Source organism: Haemorhous mexicanus, chromosome 14 (genome assembly GCF_027477595.1).
Source record: "Haemorhous mexicanus isolate bHaeMex1 chromosome 14, bHaeMex1.pri, whole genome shotgun sequence".
In the NCBI taxonomy this organism is placed as follows: domain Eukaryota; kingdom Metazoa; phylum Chordata; class Aves; order Passeriformes; family Fringillidae; genus Haemorhous; species Haemorhous mexicanus.
Window position 1 is genome coordinate 3,068,830 of NC_082354.1, and position 15,447 is coordinate 3,084,276.

Consider the following 15,447-nt stretch of genomic DNA (forward strand, 5'->3'; position numbering starts at 1 on the left):
AAATAACCATTAACAACATCTCCAGTGGCTCCCAAGCCTGCCTTGGTGTCATTGTGAGCTGCCAGCCTGCCACTGAGACTTTGCTCAGTCCCCTGCACAGGCAAAATTTAAGAGGAGACTTTTCCCAACTTTTAATTACATTCCTGTGCAACCCAGCTCACTGTGCTTTGTGCTTACCTTGAGGGAGGTGTAAGGTCTGAGAGTTGTTGTAGAGAGTTGGGAATTAATTACAAAGGACACGGGGTTGGAGTTCCTCTCAAGTACTTGCTCAGCTGTGTAACCTTGGGGCAAATCACTCCACTGCTTTGTGCCCAAGTAAACCCAGCTGTAAAACCATCTTGAAAACCAGATGGTGCACAAAGATTTAAAATGCTCAGGAGAATGATGAGGGATGAGAAAAAAAAAATTGAAAGAAGGAATTCTACAGTTCACTGCTGTTGGTATTGATTCCAGCAGAGTTAATCTGGACTAAATCAATAGAACTGAGAGGAGAATTTTCTTTGATATCCAAAAATCACCCCACACTCTCAAATCATTGTTTTCCTTCTCCCCTCTTGACTTTGTGTCAGTTCTTTCTCTCTAGAGGGTTAATTTTAAACCTTCAGTAGAATGCATGTTTTCCCCTGGCAGCCTGAAGTTTCTAATTCAGGACCAGGTTCTACATGACTAAACTTTGATCTCGTACAGGATTATTTTTAGGCACTTCATTCTATAGCATTCTTTTCTCCCTGCTTTTTGTGCTGCCCTTCAGCCTGGCCTCTGGGGCACAGTGAAGTGTCCTGGGGCTCAACTTCTGCACCCCAAATAAAAACACTGAGCTTTACTGCCTTCTGTAGATGGTTAGTCCCAGCTTAAAACCAGTATTTGTACTCCTGGTCAATTAACAAAGGAAATACTAAAGTGTCTGTAGCAGAATAAATGTTTGCCACATGTTAATACCTAAGAGAAGACTTAAATGTTTCAATCTTTTTTGGCTTTAGCATTTCCCCACCCCCCCACAGGAATGTGGGAATACTTACCTGCACAAGGAGTATTTCCTTACATAAGGAATATTTCCAAAGCAGGGTGTCTTAGGTTGTAAGAAGGGAAAACAATAAATTTCAGTGTAAACAAGGGATATTTAAATATGTGACACATAAAGAAACCATTTTATTCACTACTCAGGGAAGACCTTGCATGTTTTTATTAATCACTATTGAAACTAAAATATTGACAGGTTTGAATTTTGGTGACATTTCTTCCCAAATTAGAAAGGATTTGAGCTGAAGGAAGTTGCAAACAAATCAATGTCAGCAATATGTCTTCAGCAAATTTAGCCCTTGTTATGCAGTACTGGAGTGGCAAAATTGTTAATTGCTATTCAAAACTGGTGATCATTTGTCCAACACAAAAATACTTCCATTTCTGTGTGTCTGGCAAACTGTTCTATTTCTTGTTATTGAATCTTTAGACTCAATATTTGAGCCATTGAATCTCTAGATTCAATATTTGAGTTATTGAATTTCACATTCAATATTTGAGCAGTGCTATTATTAATTTAAAACATTGAAATTCCATGCCATAAATACCAGAGTGCCTGGGATGATTAATCACACTGCTCAAACATCAAATTTTTAATTAAGCCTAAGCCAAAGTAAAAATTCCCTGATATAATTTGAGTCCCTTTTCGGATGATCCAACTTTTCCCCTCCTGATACCACTTGAAACTGAATTTAATACCAGGTGCAGAGCATTTTTGGGAATGAAAGACTCTTAAATGAATCAGAACACAAGACATTCTCAGATAAGCAGCTGTGGAAAACAATAAATAAAACATAAAGTGAGCTGGAGATAAGGCAAATCCAGGTGATAAAATCATGGCTAGAGCTGTCTAATACAGGGAAATGAAAAATACAAAGTACACTTTAAAGCCCTGAGCTATACAAATACTCATCAGACTCCATTTCCATTTTTGCTGCTCTTAATGAGGAAAAGGTTGATTTAGCTCAGTCTTGCCAGATGAAACTGCAGCTGGGAGTGTTTTTCCAAATCCATCAAACTCGGGTTTCCCTCCAGTGTCCCTGAGTATAAATCACTGAGCTTGATTTCATTTCATGGAAGCAATTCCTTGAATTGCTCATCTTCTCTGTTTGAAGAAGAGGTTGGTGCATCATGAATTTTACATGGTCCAAGCCTGTTCCTCCCCATGTCACTGAGAACAGAGTGCTGGGAGCTCCCTGTGTTGGTACTGGTTCCATAAATCAGTTCACAGGATGCAGCCCCAAATCCTTGGACGTGCTGAGGCACAACCAGATGCTGCCACTGGGATTTGTCCTGACAGGTTGGGATGCTCTGGGAGCTGTTCAGGGAAGCCTGGGTTTAACAACAAACACTCAAACAACAAAATAATGAATTCCCAAAGCCAAAAATTTCAGGCATCATAAAACCTTTTCTTCTTAAAAAGCCCCCAGACAACCTAATGATGTAAATATCTTTCATGTGAAGGCTTTGTTTCTTTAAAAGTGTTTTGAACTTGAAGTCTAACTAGTTTGGGGAAAAAAAATTAAGAATTTAGGTGACCTCCTCGCTCTTGATCAGTGAAGCCCATTTTTTGGCAGGTTTTAAAACACTCTGATCTATTCTTCCCTTTTGCCATGTAAGAAACCTTCAGAAAAATGAGAAATGCCATGGAGAAACTGACTACAGAACGCTGCCACAAGTTTGTATTTAGCCCAAATAATCACCTTCAGGAGCAGTCACTGTGCTTTTAAACAAAAATAATCTGAAAAAATAGTGTTTTTTTTAAAAAAAAATCTCCCTTTAAAGAGACACCGTAAGGCTTAAATTTGCATATGAACAAATCTCTCCCCATTGCTCAGAACTCTTTCTTTCAATTATTACTTTTCACTATTTATGCTCTTCATTTAAATGAATTAATTCATTTATTTTCCAGTCTTGCACTGAAGCAGATCTGGTCCATTTTTCTTGCTCAGCACAGCTCCCGTCACTCTCCTGGTGCCCTGCTGTAGTTCACTGCCTGTGTCTGGGAACACAACCATCCCCAAGGGAAGTCACATCTCTTAAAAGCAGGATTTCATTATTTTCATTAACAAAACCCACTTTTTAACACCAAGATATTTGACTGCACCCCTTTCCAAAAAGAAGTAAAAAGATAGAATGAATTTGGGATGATCTCTTTTTTAAACCACAGTTTTGAAATCCTTGCCCCAGAGAGCAAATTCTGCGAGTTCCTTTGCTGAACGAGCAGGGGCTTTTTGAGGAAGATGTGAAGACCAAAGGAAAGAGTCTCTCACAGGACCTGAGAGTCTCTCACACAACCTGATGGCTGAACTGATGCCCCTTTTTCCCAGCTTGTTGCCCCTTTACCCAGGGCTCCAGAACACAATTCCCAGGCTGGCGCATCAAAGCGTGGTGGCAGATTTGCCTTTGGAAGTCAGAGCCTGCTTCAAACGCCTCTTCAAGTCCTGCATGTTGGGCGACTTGGGCCGCACCAGGTGGAGACCTCTCCTCTTCTCCCCGTTGCAGCTGCTGCCGCTCCTGCTGAGCTCCTGGCACAGCTGCTGGAAGGCCTCGTGCACGCCCTCGCAGCTCTCCCGCGCCGACACCTCACAGTAGGTGCCGCCCAGCTCGGTGGCCAGCTGCAGCCCCTCCTTGGAGGACACCTGCCTGGCCCGCAGCAGGTCGCCCTTGTTGGCCATGAGCAGCAGGGGGATGTTGGCGTTGGGGTGGATCCTGCGGATGTGCTGGTGCAGCGGGCGCAGCAGGCGGAAGCTCTCGTAGTCCGTGATGGAGAACACGAACACGAAGCCGTCGGCCCAGTAGATGGAGCGGTTTATCTGCTCCTGGCAGCAGATGCTGTCTGTGTCATCCTGCAAAACAAGGGGATTTGCACATCAGGAATCAGCCCCAGACAGAGCTGGATTTGAGCACGGGCCTGTTTGTTAATGGACTCCCATAAACCTCTCTGGAGGTACCAGGGAAATTCCCAGTGTTGGTAGCACTGTGCTGGCTTGTCCAGCATGGAGAAAAGTAGGGGGATAGAATCTAAGAAAATAAAGATGGTGTAGAAAGTAACCTTATCCCTAAGGAGTTGCAGCTGGGCCAATTATCAAAGATTAGGAACAGGCCTGACTTTACCAGGCCACAGCTGTAACCAACAAGAAGAAGAGTGCTATGAAAGAGAGTGGTGGCTGGTTGAGAGGGGAACTGGAGTCAGGTGGCTGCTTTGTGAAGCAGAAAGAGCCAGTGCTTGGAGGAGCTGCCCATGGGAACCACCAAGAAGGTGTGAAACCTTTGTGATAAGGAGACAACAGTATGGAGCCCCTGAGATAAGATGACAACAGAGAAAAGGATATTCTGGGGGGACCTGGTTGTCACCGTTGAGCCAGAAATGACACAAATTCACTCAGAGGCTGACTTGCAGGAGAAGTGTTTAATATGAAAAATCCTCTCTTTTATAAACAGATTTGACACATTCTACTTGATTCGCTAACTAACAAAACATCTTTCTCACTAACAGTCCTTGAGAAGAACAGAAAAACAGAGTAGGAAAACACCACCTGCAGGTTGTTTATACTGTTATCATCGTTTCTACAACTCCCTAAAAAGTCTCACAACTCCACTGTGAGAAAACAAAACCCGTTTCTCACTCTGACCAGGCTGTTGCAGCCGCACCTGGTCATTGTAGCCGAGCGTGGGCCAGGCTCTGCTCCCAGGGACAGGACAAGAGGAAACACCTCACTGCACCAGGGGAGGTTTAGGGTGGCCATCAGGAGGAGTTTCTCCATGGAAAGGGTGGTCAGGCAGTGGCAGGGGCTGCCCAGGGACGTTTGGGGTCCCCATCCCTGGAGGTGTCCAAGGAATGACTGGATGTGGCATTCAGTGCAAGGAGGGAATCAGTCATGGGTTGGACTCATTCCTCTTTTTCCAGCCTCACTAATTCCATGATCCTCTCATCCCATACTACAGGAAAGCAGTAATGTGGAGTGGAGAGGGGTCAGAGCAAATTGGCTGAAGAGAAAAGCCAAAATACTGCTTTGATAAGTTAGTTCTGAATTCTCTTCTACCCAACCAGTCAGAAACTCACTCTCTTATTATGGAAAAAAACTGATAGGCACAGTAAGAGCACTAAACATCCATCAGGTTTGTCACAGCATGACAAGTGAACAGCTGTCCCCCCAGGTGACTTTTAGGGCTTTTTCCAATTCTTTATTCAATGTCTCCATGGACAGAGGCTCTCACTAACTCTGTTTGGTGAAGCCTGCCAGGTTTTCCTGCCTTGCAGGTCTCCAGATAGTCAGAGGCAAAGTTCTTTCAAAGCTCTTACCAAAAAGTAATTGGTTACCAAGAACCAATGACTGGAACTGAAAATCAGCTGAAATCTCACTGGTAATTTGTGGAGCAGGGATGGGTTTATATCACTTTTTTTCTGGTCACATATTTCTTGAGTCCATCACCCCTCCTATTTAGAGCTCCAACAACCACCAGCTCTGGGACTACAAAGCTGAATGCAGCACTGTGGGCTTGAAAAGAGATCAGCTCCCTTGTCAGGATGAAGCTATTTCCAGCTAATCCTCTCCTCTTTGTTATCCCTACTGGGACAGGGATAACCCAGCCAGAGAGGGAGATCCCTGCTGCAGCCTGCTTGCTTTGGAAGAACTGTCACTCCTGCCAATATTACATTTCTGCAACATTGTAATTTTTTAAACATCCTTTATCCTATCCTTTTTTAATATCCTTTATTTATGTTCTATTTTATATAACAAGCACATTCTGTGTACAGCTCTTCATGAAGCTGGTAGAAATTGTATATTTTCAGGGGAATTCAACAGCATAAATAGAATGCTTAATTTTTTATTATTGTTGCTAAATTCTACCCAAGAAATTTTCATCAACTTCAGTAAGACTAATAGAAAACACATTCCATTATCTATTAATCTATAGAATACATATCTGCCATGCACATTAATTCAAACAGGGAGAATTTAGTACTTAGCACTCTCCCCAGACAGATCACTTTTATTTAGACCTAAACATGAATGATAAAGCCTAACTTCAGAGAGCAGAGGTGGAAAAGAATGAGTAAAACTATCAGTTTTCTTCTGGTAGATCAGACAGTAAAAGAACTACAGACAAGCTCTTCTGTGAGGAGGAGGAAGCAGAATTTCTGAAGGGTCAGAGTGTAAATTAGGCTTAAAGTTTTCCCCAGGAGTTCTGCCAGCCAAGTGCCCTTTGTAACTATTTCATTCTATTATATTCTAGATTTGCCCTCAGAGACACTGGCTCATCACAACTTGAGGTTCTCTGTCCTTGCCAGCTCACAGCTAAATCCTGTGAGCAGTGACATTGGTTATCAGCTGCTCTTATCACTCCTCCCCAAACCCCTCAAACCCCAAAGCAGAATGATGCAGAGGGATCCCCCCCACAGCCTCCTTGGGAAGGTTAATGAGAGTGAACTCCAACAAGGCTGGGGCAGGCTGTGGGAAGAAGGGCAATTTGCACTGCTGGGGTCTGGGTTGTAGCCAGTCTGGGGATAATTAGCCACTCTCCATGTCCTGGAAGCCTCTTTTCACCAGCAAAACCCTTTCATGGCCAAAAAAAAAATGAACTAATTGCACTGGCAAGCTTTGAAAATGGGTTTGCAGAAGGTACACATTCAGAGAGCCCTAAGAGCAGAAATTCTCCCTCACTCCAGCTAGCCCACCCAGCAGTGAGATGGATGGATGGATAATCCCAAGTGGAATGCTTTATTCAGGAAATCAAAGGTTAATGGGCTACTTTTTAAATGGAAATCTCTGCTCCAGAATGAATTTTGAAACACACAGGCTTTTGCAGTGTACAGGCCAAGCAGCAATGAATCACCCAACAAAACCACTCATCTGCTTCTGTTTCTCTCTTACAATTTCACATTTCTGGGGGCTTGAGTCCTGAGGGTTTCCACATTATTTCCTCCTGGAACCCTGTACTCAGCCTGCAGAGTGCAGGAAACTCTCTTCCTTAAGGATTTTAATAAAAAAATCCAGCCTTTTCTCAGTCTTAACCTGTTCTGTCCCTTCAATTATTGCAGATTTACCATTTGAAGCAAACAGACACAGGGGGAGATAAGGGTTTCTGTGGGAGATCTTGGAACAGCACAGACCTTGGACTGGGACAAAGAAAATGAAATTCCTTTCTAACTAATTTAAAATAATTTCTGACTAAGCAACCTCAGCTGTAGGCTTGACTAAATTTTGTGCAGCTCTGGAGTCACTGGACTGTAGGACACAGCTTTAAACAGTAGAAGAGCATCTATGTGGTCTGAAAACAGGAGTTAAATTATTCCAATCCCTCCTTTTTCCACGGGACAGAAGAGAGAGGGGATTCCCTTTGTTTAGTGTTTATCAGGCAACCCCAGTGGTGCCCAATCACCCCCCAGCTCCTCTCTGCAGGGCAAGCTGGCAAGGCCTTTGTGCTGGTAAATCCCACTTGAATATTTGGAGAGCTTCCACTGCAGCTTTTGTTTGCTTCTGAGTGTGCAGAGCAGATGAGGGCTCCTGCCCTCTGCTCTGTGCACCCAGCACAGCAGAGTGGGATTGCATCAAAGCTTTCCCACTTCCAGGCAGAGAAGCTGGAAATGGAACTTTGGAAATTGGAGCTCTGCTTATTCCCTCCTGTGACTTCAGGGTGGAAGAGCCCCGTGGCACAGAGATGCACAGGTGGCTCTGTGCAGGTAAAACAAGGGTGCAGAGCTGTCCAGGGCAGCCTGGCACACGAGGAGAGAAGGTGGTGCTCCCATCCCAACATATATTGGCCAAATCTAAGTTTAGTCTGAGGTTAAGGCCACACCTAGAAGTTTAAGCTGGGTGGTGCAATGATTTTATAATGAAATCTCTGCTGCTCTGTAGGAACTCATGAGATTTCCACCATTCATGTAACCCCAAATTTCACTACATTTCCTGTTGCTTTGACACTATTTTCATCCTCTTGTTCTGCACGTGAAGCAGATCTTCAAGGAGAGACAGCATAAATCCTGCTTGGAAAAATATTTCTAGAAAGAGGTTTCTGTAGAATATTAAATCTAGAATATAATAGAAACATCAAATCCTTAAGATTGGAAAAGGTCTTTAATATCACAATAGAATTATAGAATCATTAAGATTGGAAAAGGTCATTAATATCATTGAGTCCAACTATCTAGAGGGCTGATAGAAAAAGGAATGTGGTAAATACAAACACCTTTTAAAAAAAAGGAATTAATTACATTTAAAACCAGAGTAAGGAAAGCAGGATAAATCACCATAGCTGGAAATGACAGCTGCTGTGAAACCTGGTCCCTTGGAAAGAAACACTTCTCTAAATCTGAAAGACTTTGGATGGGGAGGAAGGTCCAAGCTGAGCCAGCTGGGCCTCTGGGCAGGTGAGTTTCCTGCCATGCAGGGACAGAAACCACTTGACAGAAAATAAAACAATCAAGCTGCTGGCAGGAGGGAACCAGATTGTGATTTTACTGCTGTTTAGTAACGTGTTAGAAATAAAACTGTTTTAATTTTGGCTTACTCCTGAAGGAGCCTGATTTAACACCTTCAAGAGCTCGTTTTGGTGGAGTTTAAGGTACCTTGATTAGTCTTGGGTTTGAGCCCAGGTATTTTCCTGCTGCTAAGCAGAGTTAATTACAGATGGACGTGCTGGCAATAAACATAAGACAGAAGTGTGTTGGAAAGCACAGAGCAGTTGTTTTACCTCCAATGAGACAAAGGGAGTGTCCTGCACCTGCAGAGAGATCTGCTCCCCATCTATGGTGAACTTCCTGGAATACAAAGCACCTGGGGGAGAAGGAAGATGTCAGTCAGGGACTGTACCAGGGAACCAAGATGACAAAGGAAAGGTAAAATGGGACTGCTGAAATGCAGAGCTTTGAGGTTCAGGATGTGGAGCTGCCTGGAGGAAAGTGACTGGCCTGGGGTGTTTGTGTGGCTGTTAGCTCAGCAGAGTGGGGTTGTGTTTGCTGGGTGGGGACATGTCCTGAAGGCACAGCCAGCCTGGGGGCTGGGAAGAGCCACTCAGGATTGAGTCACAGACACAAAGTGGGCACATAAATCTCACTCAGGTTTCCAGTCCATACTGTCTAAATAGAAGTGCAGTTCACTTTTATAATCACAAACAAAGACATCCAGGTGGGGTTGGTGAAAGGAGTGAGTGTTTCTTGCTGCATTTTTCTGAATGCCTTTTAAAAAGTGCTCCAGTTTTGGACACAGAGTGAGTGATCATATACAAATCCCCCAGGTGCTCTTTGGGGTTTGTGTGGTTTAGAGCTTGGTTGAAATCCCCAAAGACTGGACACTTTAAACCTGACTTTGGTTAATCTGGAGGACACATATTCACAGGCAAGTACCAGTTCTACCCACCTAGGCCTGATCTAGCTCTGATCTAACCACTGCTATCCTGGGCTCAAACTTCATTTTGTTACTGCAGCTAAATGACAATGAAAATTTAAGTCTTGATCTTGTGAACTCTCTGTGGTTGTGACAAGGACAGCTTCAAAGGTGGTTGTCATCATCATTTTTCTTTTGAACTTAACACGAGTCACGTGGGGCTGTGAGGAAATGCTAATCCACAGCTGTTGTGTGCAGCCCTTCTGTCCTGCCCCAGTACAATTGTCACTGCTGCCTCCAGAACAATGTCAGACGTGGAGAAATCCACCCACTGGAGAGCAAGGAATTCACATTAACAGGGAGCCCAGCTAGTGACAGTAATGCCCTCACTTCTGAAAATCAGCTTTGTTTCAAGGAAACAAGTGATTTTATTCCAGTGGAAAAAAGCCTGAGCTCACAGAGCATTTTCAGCACACGGAAATTCAGCACTGAATCCCACATTATCATATCATGGTTTAATACTGTGAGGGGATCCAGCCCTGGTGGGATTTGGTTTGTATTTAAAAAAAAAAACCAGCCCTGATTTAAAGGTGGTTTGATGAGAAGACACTGCACCCCTGCACCAAGACCAGACAGCCCCATGGTCCCATTCCATGATGCCCTGCAGAACAAAGAGCAGGTGTGGCCCCTGCTCTGCCAGTGATGCCTGGCACAAGGACAAGCAGGGCTGAGTGACCCCAAGGGCAATCACTGCCACCTGTTCCTTTTTGCTGCAATAGTCACCTCTCCTGCAGCATGGCCATGGGCCAGGGAGCTTAATGGGAAAAGCATGTGGCTCCCAGCACTGCTCTGGCAGCAATCACTGCAAAGCTCCCAGCTCTCACTTGATGTACAGCCTCCCAGAGAAGAGGTGACAGAAGAAAAGGAGCAGAAGTGCAGCCAAGCATCAGGGTTACTCGGGGTCAGGGAGGGGGAGCTGGAAGGAGGAGCTTTCAGAGTGCATTTCCTCAGATCAAAGGTGTCTCATGCTGCTCCCTCTTCATCCTGAGCTCAGCAAGCATCTCCAAAGTCTCCAGATTGAAGCATTTTCTGAATTCTGCCCACTTTCACCCCAAAACTGTGAGGTGGCCAATGTATGGGGTGTGCAGTAGGGGTGAGCATGGAGGGTACATGGATCCATCCTACAACAGTGGCCAAATCAGTCAGTGTTTGCCTGGAACAGTTCACATGAACACACCCTCTGGATTAAACGAGGAATGAATGGTTGCTTTGCCTGTCTTATGGAGAGAAGGTTTCAACTTCAAGGTTTCCCTGGATATAATAGCCCCTGAAATAAAGGGAATGCACAGAAAAAGTTCTGAACTGCATTTACACTCCTCAGAATTCCTCTGCCTTCCCTGGGGTTGCAGGGGGAGCAGCATTGGGTTTCCATGGTTTAGTTGATGTGTAGGCTGTTCCTTGAGCCTGTGTTTCACTATAGGTATGTCCCCAAGCAAACCTTTTACTCTGATCCTTTTCCATCAATTTGGGAAAAAAAACAGCGGAAAGGATCATAAATAATGAGCCTTTGATTTATTGCTTTCATAGCTCGAGGCTATTAACTGAAAATATGCAACTTATGGACATCTAACACCACTTGGCTTCCCTGTAACGTGCACCAGTCACAAACCAGAGAGGATTTCTTTCCCAGCTCCCTGCAGTGCTGCTGGGGAGAGCAGAACTCACCAGTGTTGGCTTCGTAGTCCCCAATAAATCTCTTTGTGAGGAAGCGCACGACCAGGGCTGCAAAACAGTGACAGAAAGGTGGGTCCTTAGTGAGAGAGAGCCCTGAGCCATCCTGCCCAGCTCCTGTGGCATCCTCCTGCAGGAAGGAGTCTCACACAGAACCAGGTTAATCTCTGCATTGCTCACGTGTTGCTCTGCAAGTGCTGCTCTCAGCTCTCACAGACAAAGATCTGGGGCCAGCCTGGGATACCCAACATAGAGTTTTGCACAGTTTGAGTTGGAAATGAGCCCTGGGATTCAGAAGGTTGTTTCCCTCTGACTGCAGGTAAAACAATCTGTCCTTTGCTCTGAAATAATTTAGGAGAAGAGTACCAAGCCAGTAGACTGCAGCTAATCCAAATGTAAGCATTTTCTGTCATGCAAGAAGTGAGGCTGATGGATGGAATGGTTCCTTCCAGCCTTAAAACCTCTCACAAAACCCATTAGTGATATCTAATCACACCCAGCAAACAAACTCCATGTGCTCTGCACCCTTGGGTTATGCTGGAGCACCCTGGCTTCTTATTCACCTTAACCTGAGCTGCTTTCTTAAACTCTTTGATAAGAACATTTTCCTTTTTCTGCATGAAACATTTAAATCCCATCATGGCAACAGTAACTTATATTCCTGTGGTGCTTTGATCTCAGTAGATTTCTAGTAACTTGCAACAAAACTTAAGTAAGAGTTAAATGAAGTCTTATTTTGCAAGCAACATTATTTTATAATAGATTTCATTTCAAGCAATAATTTTTCTCACAGTGATACTGGGGCATCCTTTAACACCCTTAAATGAAATCGCCTGTGCAGCTGTCTTCAAAAACTATTTTAAAATAATATGAAGATGTGGCTGCTTCAAAGCCAAAACAAACATTTTGCTGAATCCCGTGGAACAACAGATGTAATAAATAAATCTGCTTTTCATAATTCCTGAAATCATGGACCAGATATTCAACAATGCTCCCTCTACCCTCTTTTTTCTTCCCCTCTCCTTTGGAGAATAATAAAGACACATCTTGTATGCTGTGATTTGTCTGCAGAGCATAAAACACTTACAGCAGGAGGATAAAAGCCACCTTTTGGGGTGTGGAAATTTAGCTACGGTTAAATAATTTGCTCAAGAGCAGCTAGGAGCATTTGTGAGTGCAAAACTCGCTGCTGGCTCATGCTGGCTTCTCACGCATCTACAGGAACTTCTACAAATTCTCCTGTGCCTTTTCTTTAAAAAAAAAAAAAAAAGAAAAAAAAAGAAAGAAAAGAAAAGCAAATGGAAATAGTTAAGCTGCGGTAAATTTCGTTAGTTTGGGTGTGTCTGGCAGCGAAGGGGGAAGGAAAAAGCGGGGCACACACCTGTGCCTTACCTGTCTTGCCCACGCCGCTGCCGCCCAGCACCACCAGCTTGATGATTTTGTTGGGCGCGCAGTCCAGCACGGGGTACTCCGGGATGGGCAGCAGCAGGAAGTTGGTGGAGTACTGAGACATCGTGTGCTCAGGGATGAGGAGCATGCCAGAAGGGATGGCTGCTCGGCCCGGGCTGCGGGAGAAAAGCAGGAGCGCGGCTCCGCGGCGCCCGTCCTCGCCCGGCTGTCCCGGCAGCGAGAAGCGCTCTCATCCCACTGCAGCCGTTCTCCCGAGGAACGCGGGAGCGCCCGGCCTCCTGCAGCCGCTGCCTCCGCTCAGACAGCGACTTCGCAGAGCCGAGGGGAGCTTTTTGATCGGCCCCCGTGAAAGCTGACTCCGGCAGCCCGCAGCCAATGGCGAGGGCAGCGGGACATTCCTGCCCCGGCCCCGAGCGGGCCGCGCCTGCCGCCCGCGCCGCTCGCCCCTCACGGCCCTCCCCTCACGGCCCTCCCCGCGCCCGCTCCGGGCGCTGCCCCTGGCCCGCTGCTCAAATCCAGGTTTTGGGGCTTTGCAGCCTTCACGGGAGCGCTTGGAGCGCGGTGCGGTCACGGCCGTGCTCTGCTCTAATTCGGCCGTGAATAATCCGGTTCTGCCTGTCCGGGTCCTTCGCCCTTTCCGTGGCCCCAGCCCCGCGCTCTGTTGTTCTCCCTGGGCCCTTCATTGTGTGCTGCCCCTCCAGAGCCCCGCAGCTCATGGCACCCCGCTCTTCAGGATAATAAACACTTCCATCCCCCCTCAGAGCTTTCGGGCAGCTGTGGGATATTCCAAAATCCCAGCTGACATCCCGTGAATCCCCCGGGATACATTTGATCCGGTGCTTTGTGAGTCCTGAAGGGCGGCAGGAGCGTGGGGCAGCGTTGGGGTGGGACACTGCGGGCTCTGCCAGCGCGGGGAAGGGAATCTGGGGCTGCTGACAGACTGGGGCTGGGCGGCTTCCAGAGGGAAGAATGAGGAGAGAGTGAATTCTCTAGGAAAACTGAGTGGGGTTTTAGGGCAGCTGGCAGGGTCTGTGGGATGACGGCCTGAACCGAACACTGGCTACAATCGGCTCTCAGCGCTCTGGGATAGCAGGGAGGGAAGAACACTGGGGAGGGAGTGACCCAGATAAAGCAGAACTGCAAATAATACAAAACAGATGTAAATTAAACTTAAAAAAATAGTGTAGTTGGAGCATTCATCTTTGGAAGACTTCTCAGACGGGAGCAGAGGCGAGGCTGGGACATGGACTCTGTCAGGCTGTGTGGGAGATGTGGATGGGAATGGAGAGCAAGATAAACTCCCAGAGCTCATGGAGACCTGGGGATGCAGATTCTCTGCAGGCAGGAGATGGGCTTGGCTCACTCTGGAGAGGCTGCAGCCACCAAAAAGGCTCTCTGTGCCCAGCAGCTCTCATGGCTCAGCTCTGACCCACAGCGCACACCTGAGCCCTCCCCAGCAGGCTCCAGAGCCAGCCTGGGCTCCCGGGGGATGGGAAATCAGGGCAGGGCTCTGGATCACTGCCCCTTCCCAAAGCACCCATCCCAGCTTCCACACCAGCATCTTCACAGGATATTAACTGCCCTGAGGAAAATCCAGCCCTGGGGCTCAGCAGTGCAGTGAAATCAGCACAAGAATCTCAAGATTTATGGGCATGTCACCTTTCCAAGGTTCTGTTTCCCCTCTGAAACCTCATTGTGCAGCAGTATTTGTGCAGTGATGCTCTGCAAGCTCCCAGCATTGCTCCTTTGACCATGCTGGCAGCTGATGAAGAGGAGGAAGAAGAGTCTGGAGGCTGATGCAGCTCGGGGAACTGGGAGGGAGCTGCTGGATCCTCTGTCTTTTGGGACATGTCTTCTGTGGGAATGGTTTGCAAATCTTCCAGTGTCAATTTGCTTCCAGATTTTTGCAAAACGCCAAACACTGAGAAAAAACCAAAATCTTTTCCAGGAAATTTCTTTACCGGGGTGCTTTAATCTCACACTAGTTTTGTAAGAAGAGGCAAAATTAGAGGAGGAATAGAAAAAAAGCTCAAAATCTTGTGGTCAATTAGTAGGGCAGCACTTTGAAATGTGTTATTGAGCAGGACAGTGATAAATTTGGGATTAGTTAGCAGCAGTAAGTCACTGTCTGCCTCTCTGAGTGCTGGATCCTTTGTTCCCATTTGCTATTAAAAGCATATGTTAGTGAGTAATATAAAACCATTCATCACAATAGTCCTCCTCCAAAACCAAACAGTCATAGATCTGTCAGCTCCTAGGTGGCCAGAAGAGCTCCAGCCCAGGAAAAAAAGCCAGATAAGTTCAGAAAGACCATGAAGAATATTCTATATGTGCAAAGACGTTCCTAGAAGAAAACAGCTCTGCTGGCTTCCTCCAAGAGGGAGGCACATTCAACTGAAAAAAAAAAAAGTTAAAATCATTTTGGGTAACCAAATGTGGTTCTGAGGAGCACAAAGGGAGTCAGAGGCACATGGAGGGTGAGCTTTGGCCTGGATGAATGTGAGGCAGACACAAAGAATGCAAACTGTGCTCAAAGGATGCTGAGCTTGGATGTGGCACTCGAAAATCAGGAGTCTCAAGCAGGGGCAAGGAGCAGCTGCTGCTGTGTGAGGAGGGGCAGGGAAGCTGCTCCATGTGCTTGCAGGGCTGGATCTGCTGCTGACATGGGAGAGGGGATGTGTGGGGGCAGGAATGAGACAGCAGTGCTGCAGGAAATGTCAAACTGCTGCTTTTGGCAGCTCTGAGGGCTTCTGGTTGCTTAAAACAAATGTGAAAGCAGTTTCAGGCTGCAGGTTGGAAGCAGAGTAGTGGAGTTAGAGTTCCTTTGCTGATATGGTTCAATATTAATTTCTTCTGCACCAGCCCTGGCTTCTTGTGCTTCTCCCCAGATCTTGTTCCACCACGTGCAGGAATCTCTGAGCAGAGAGGAGGGCTTTACGTACAAATAAAAAAGCTG

General features: G+C 46.1%; 1 protein-coding gene across 1 annotated transcript; it reads right to left on the bottom strand.

The window, feature by feature from the left end:
- Window positions 1-1,168: 1,168 nt before the first annotated feature.
- On the bottom strand, window positions 1,169-12,881 carry LOC132333881 (ras-like protein family member 11A-like). The gene is made up of 4 exons (XM_059859413.1): window positions 12,474-12,881; window positions 11,076-11,132; window positions 8,719-8,801; window positions 1,169-3,869 (listed from the first exon to the last, which is right to left on the bottom strand). The coding sequence occupies exons 1-4, from the start codon at window positions 12,616-12,618 to the stop codon at window positions 3,402-3,404; spliced, it is 753 nt and encodes a 250-aa protein (XP_059715396.1). The 5' UTR covers window positions 12,619-12,881; the 3' UTR covers window positions 1,169-3,401.
- Window positions 12,882-15,447: the final 2,566 nt, after the last annotated feature.

Excerpts from the sequence above, each read along its gene's own strand:
- LOC132333881 (XM_059859413.1), bottom strand. The coding sequence starts at position 12,618 with ATGCTCCTCATCCCTGAGCACACGATGTCTCAGTACTCCACCAACTTC. Across the intron at positions 8,802-11,075 it reads GGACTACGAAGCCAACACTG|GTGCTTTGTATTCCAGGAAG; the intron begins GTGAGTTCTGCT and ends CTTCTCCCCCAG. Across the intron at positions 3,870-8,718 it reads CTCCCTTTGTCTCATTGGAG|GATGACACAGACAGCATCTG; the intron begins GTAAAACAACTG and ends CTTGTTTTGCAG.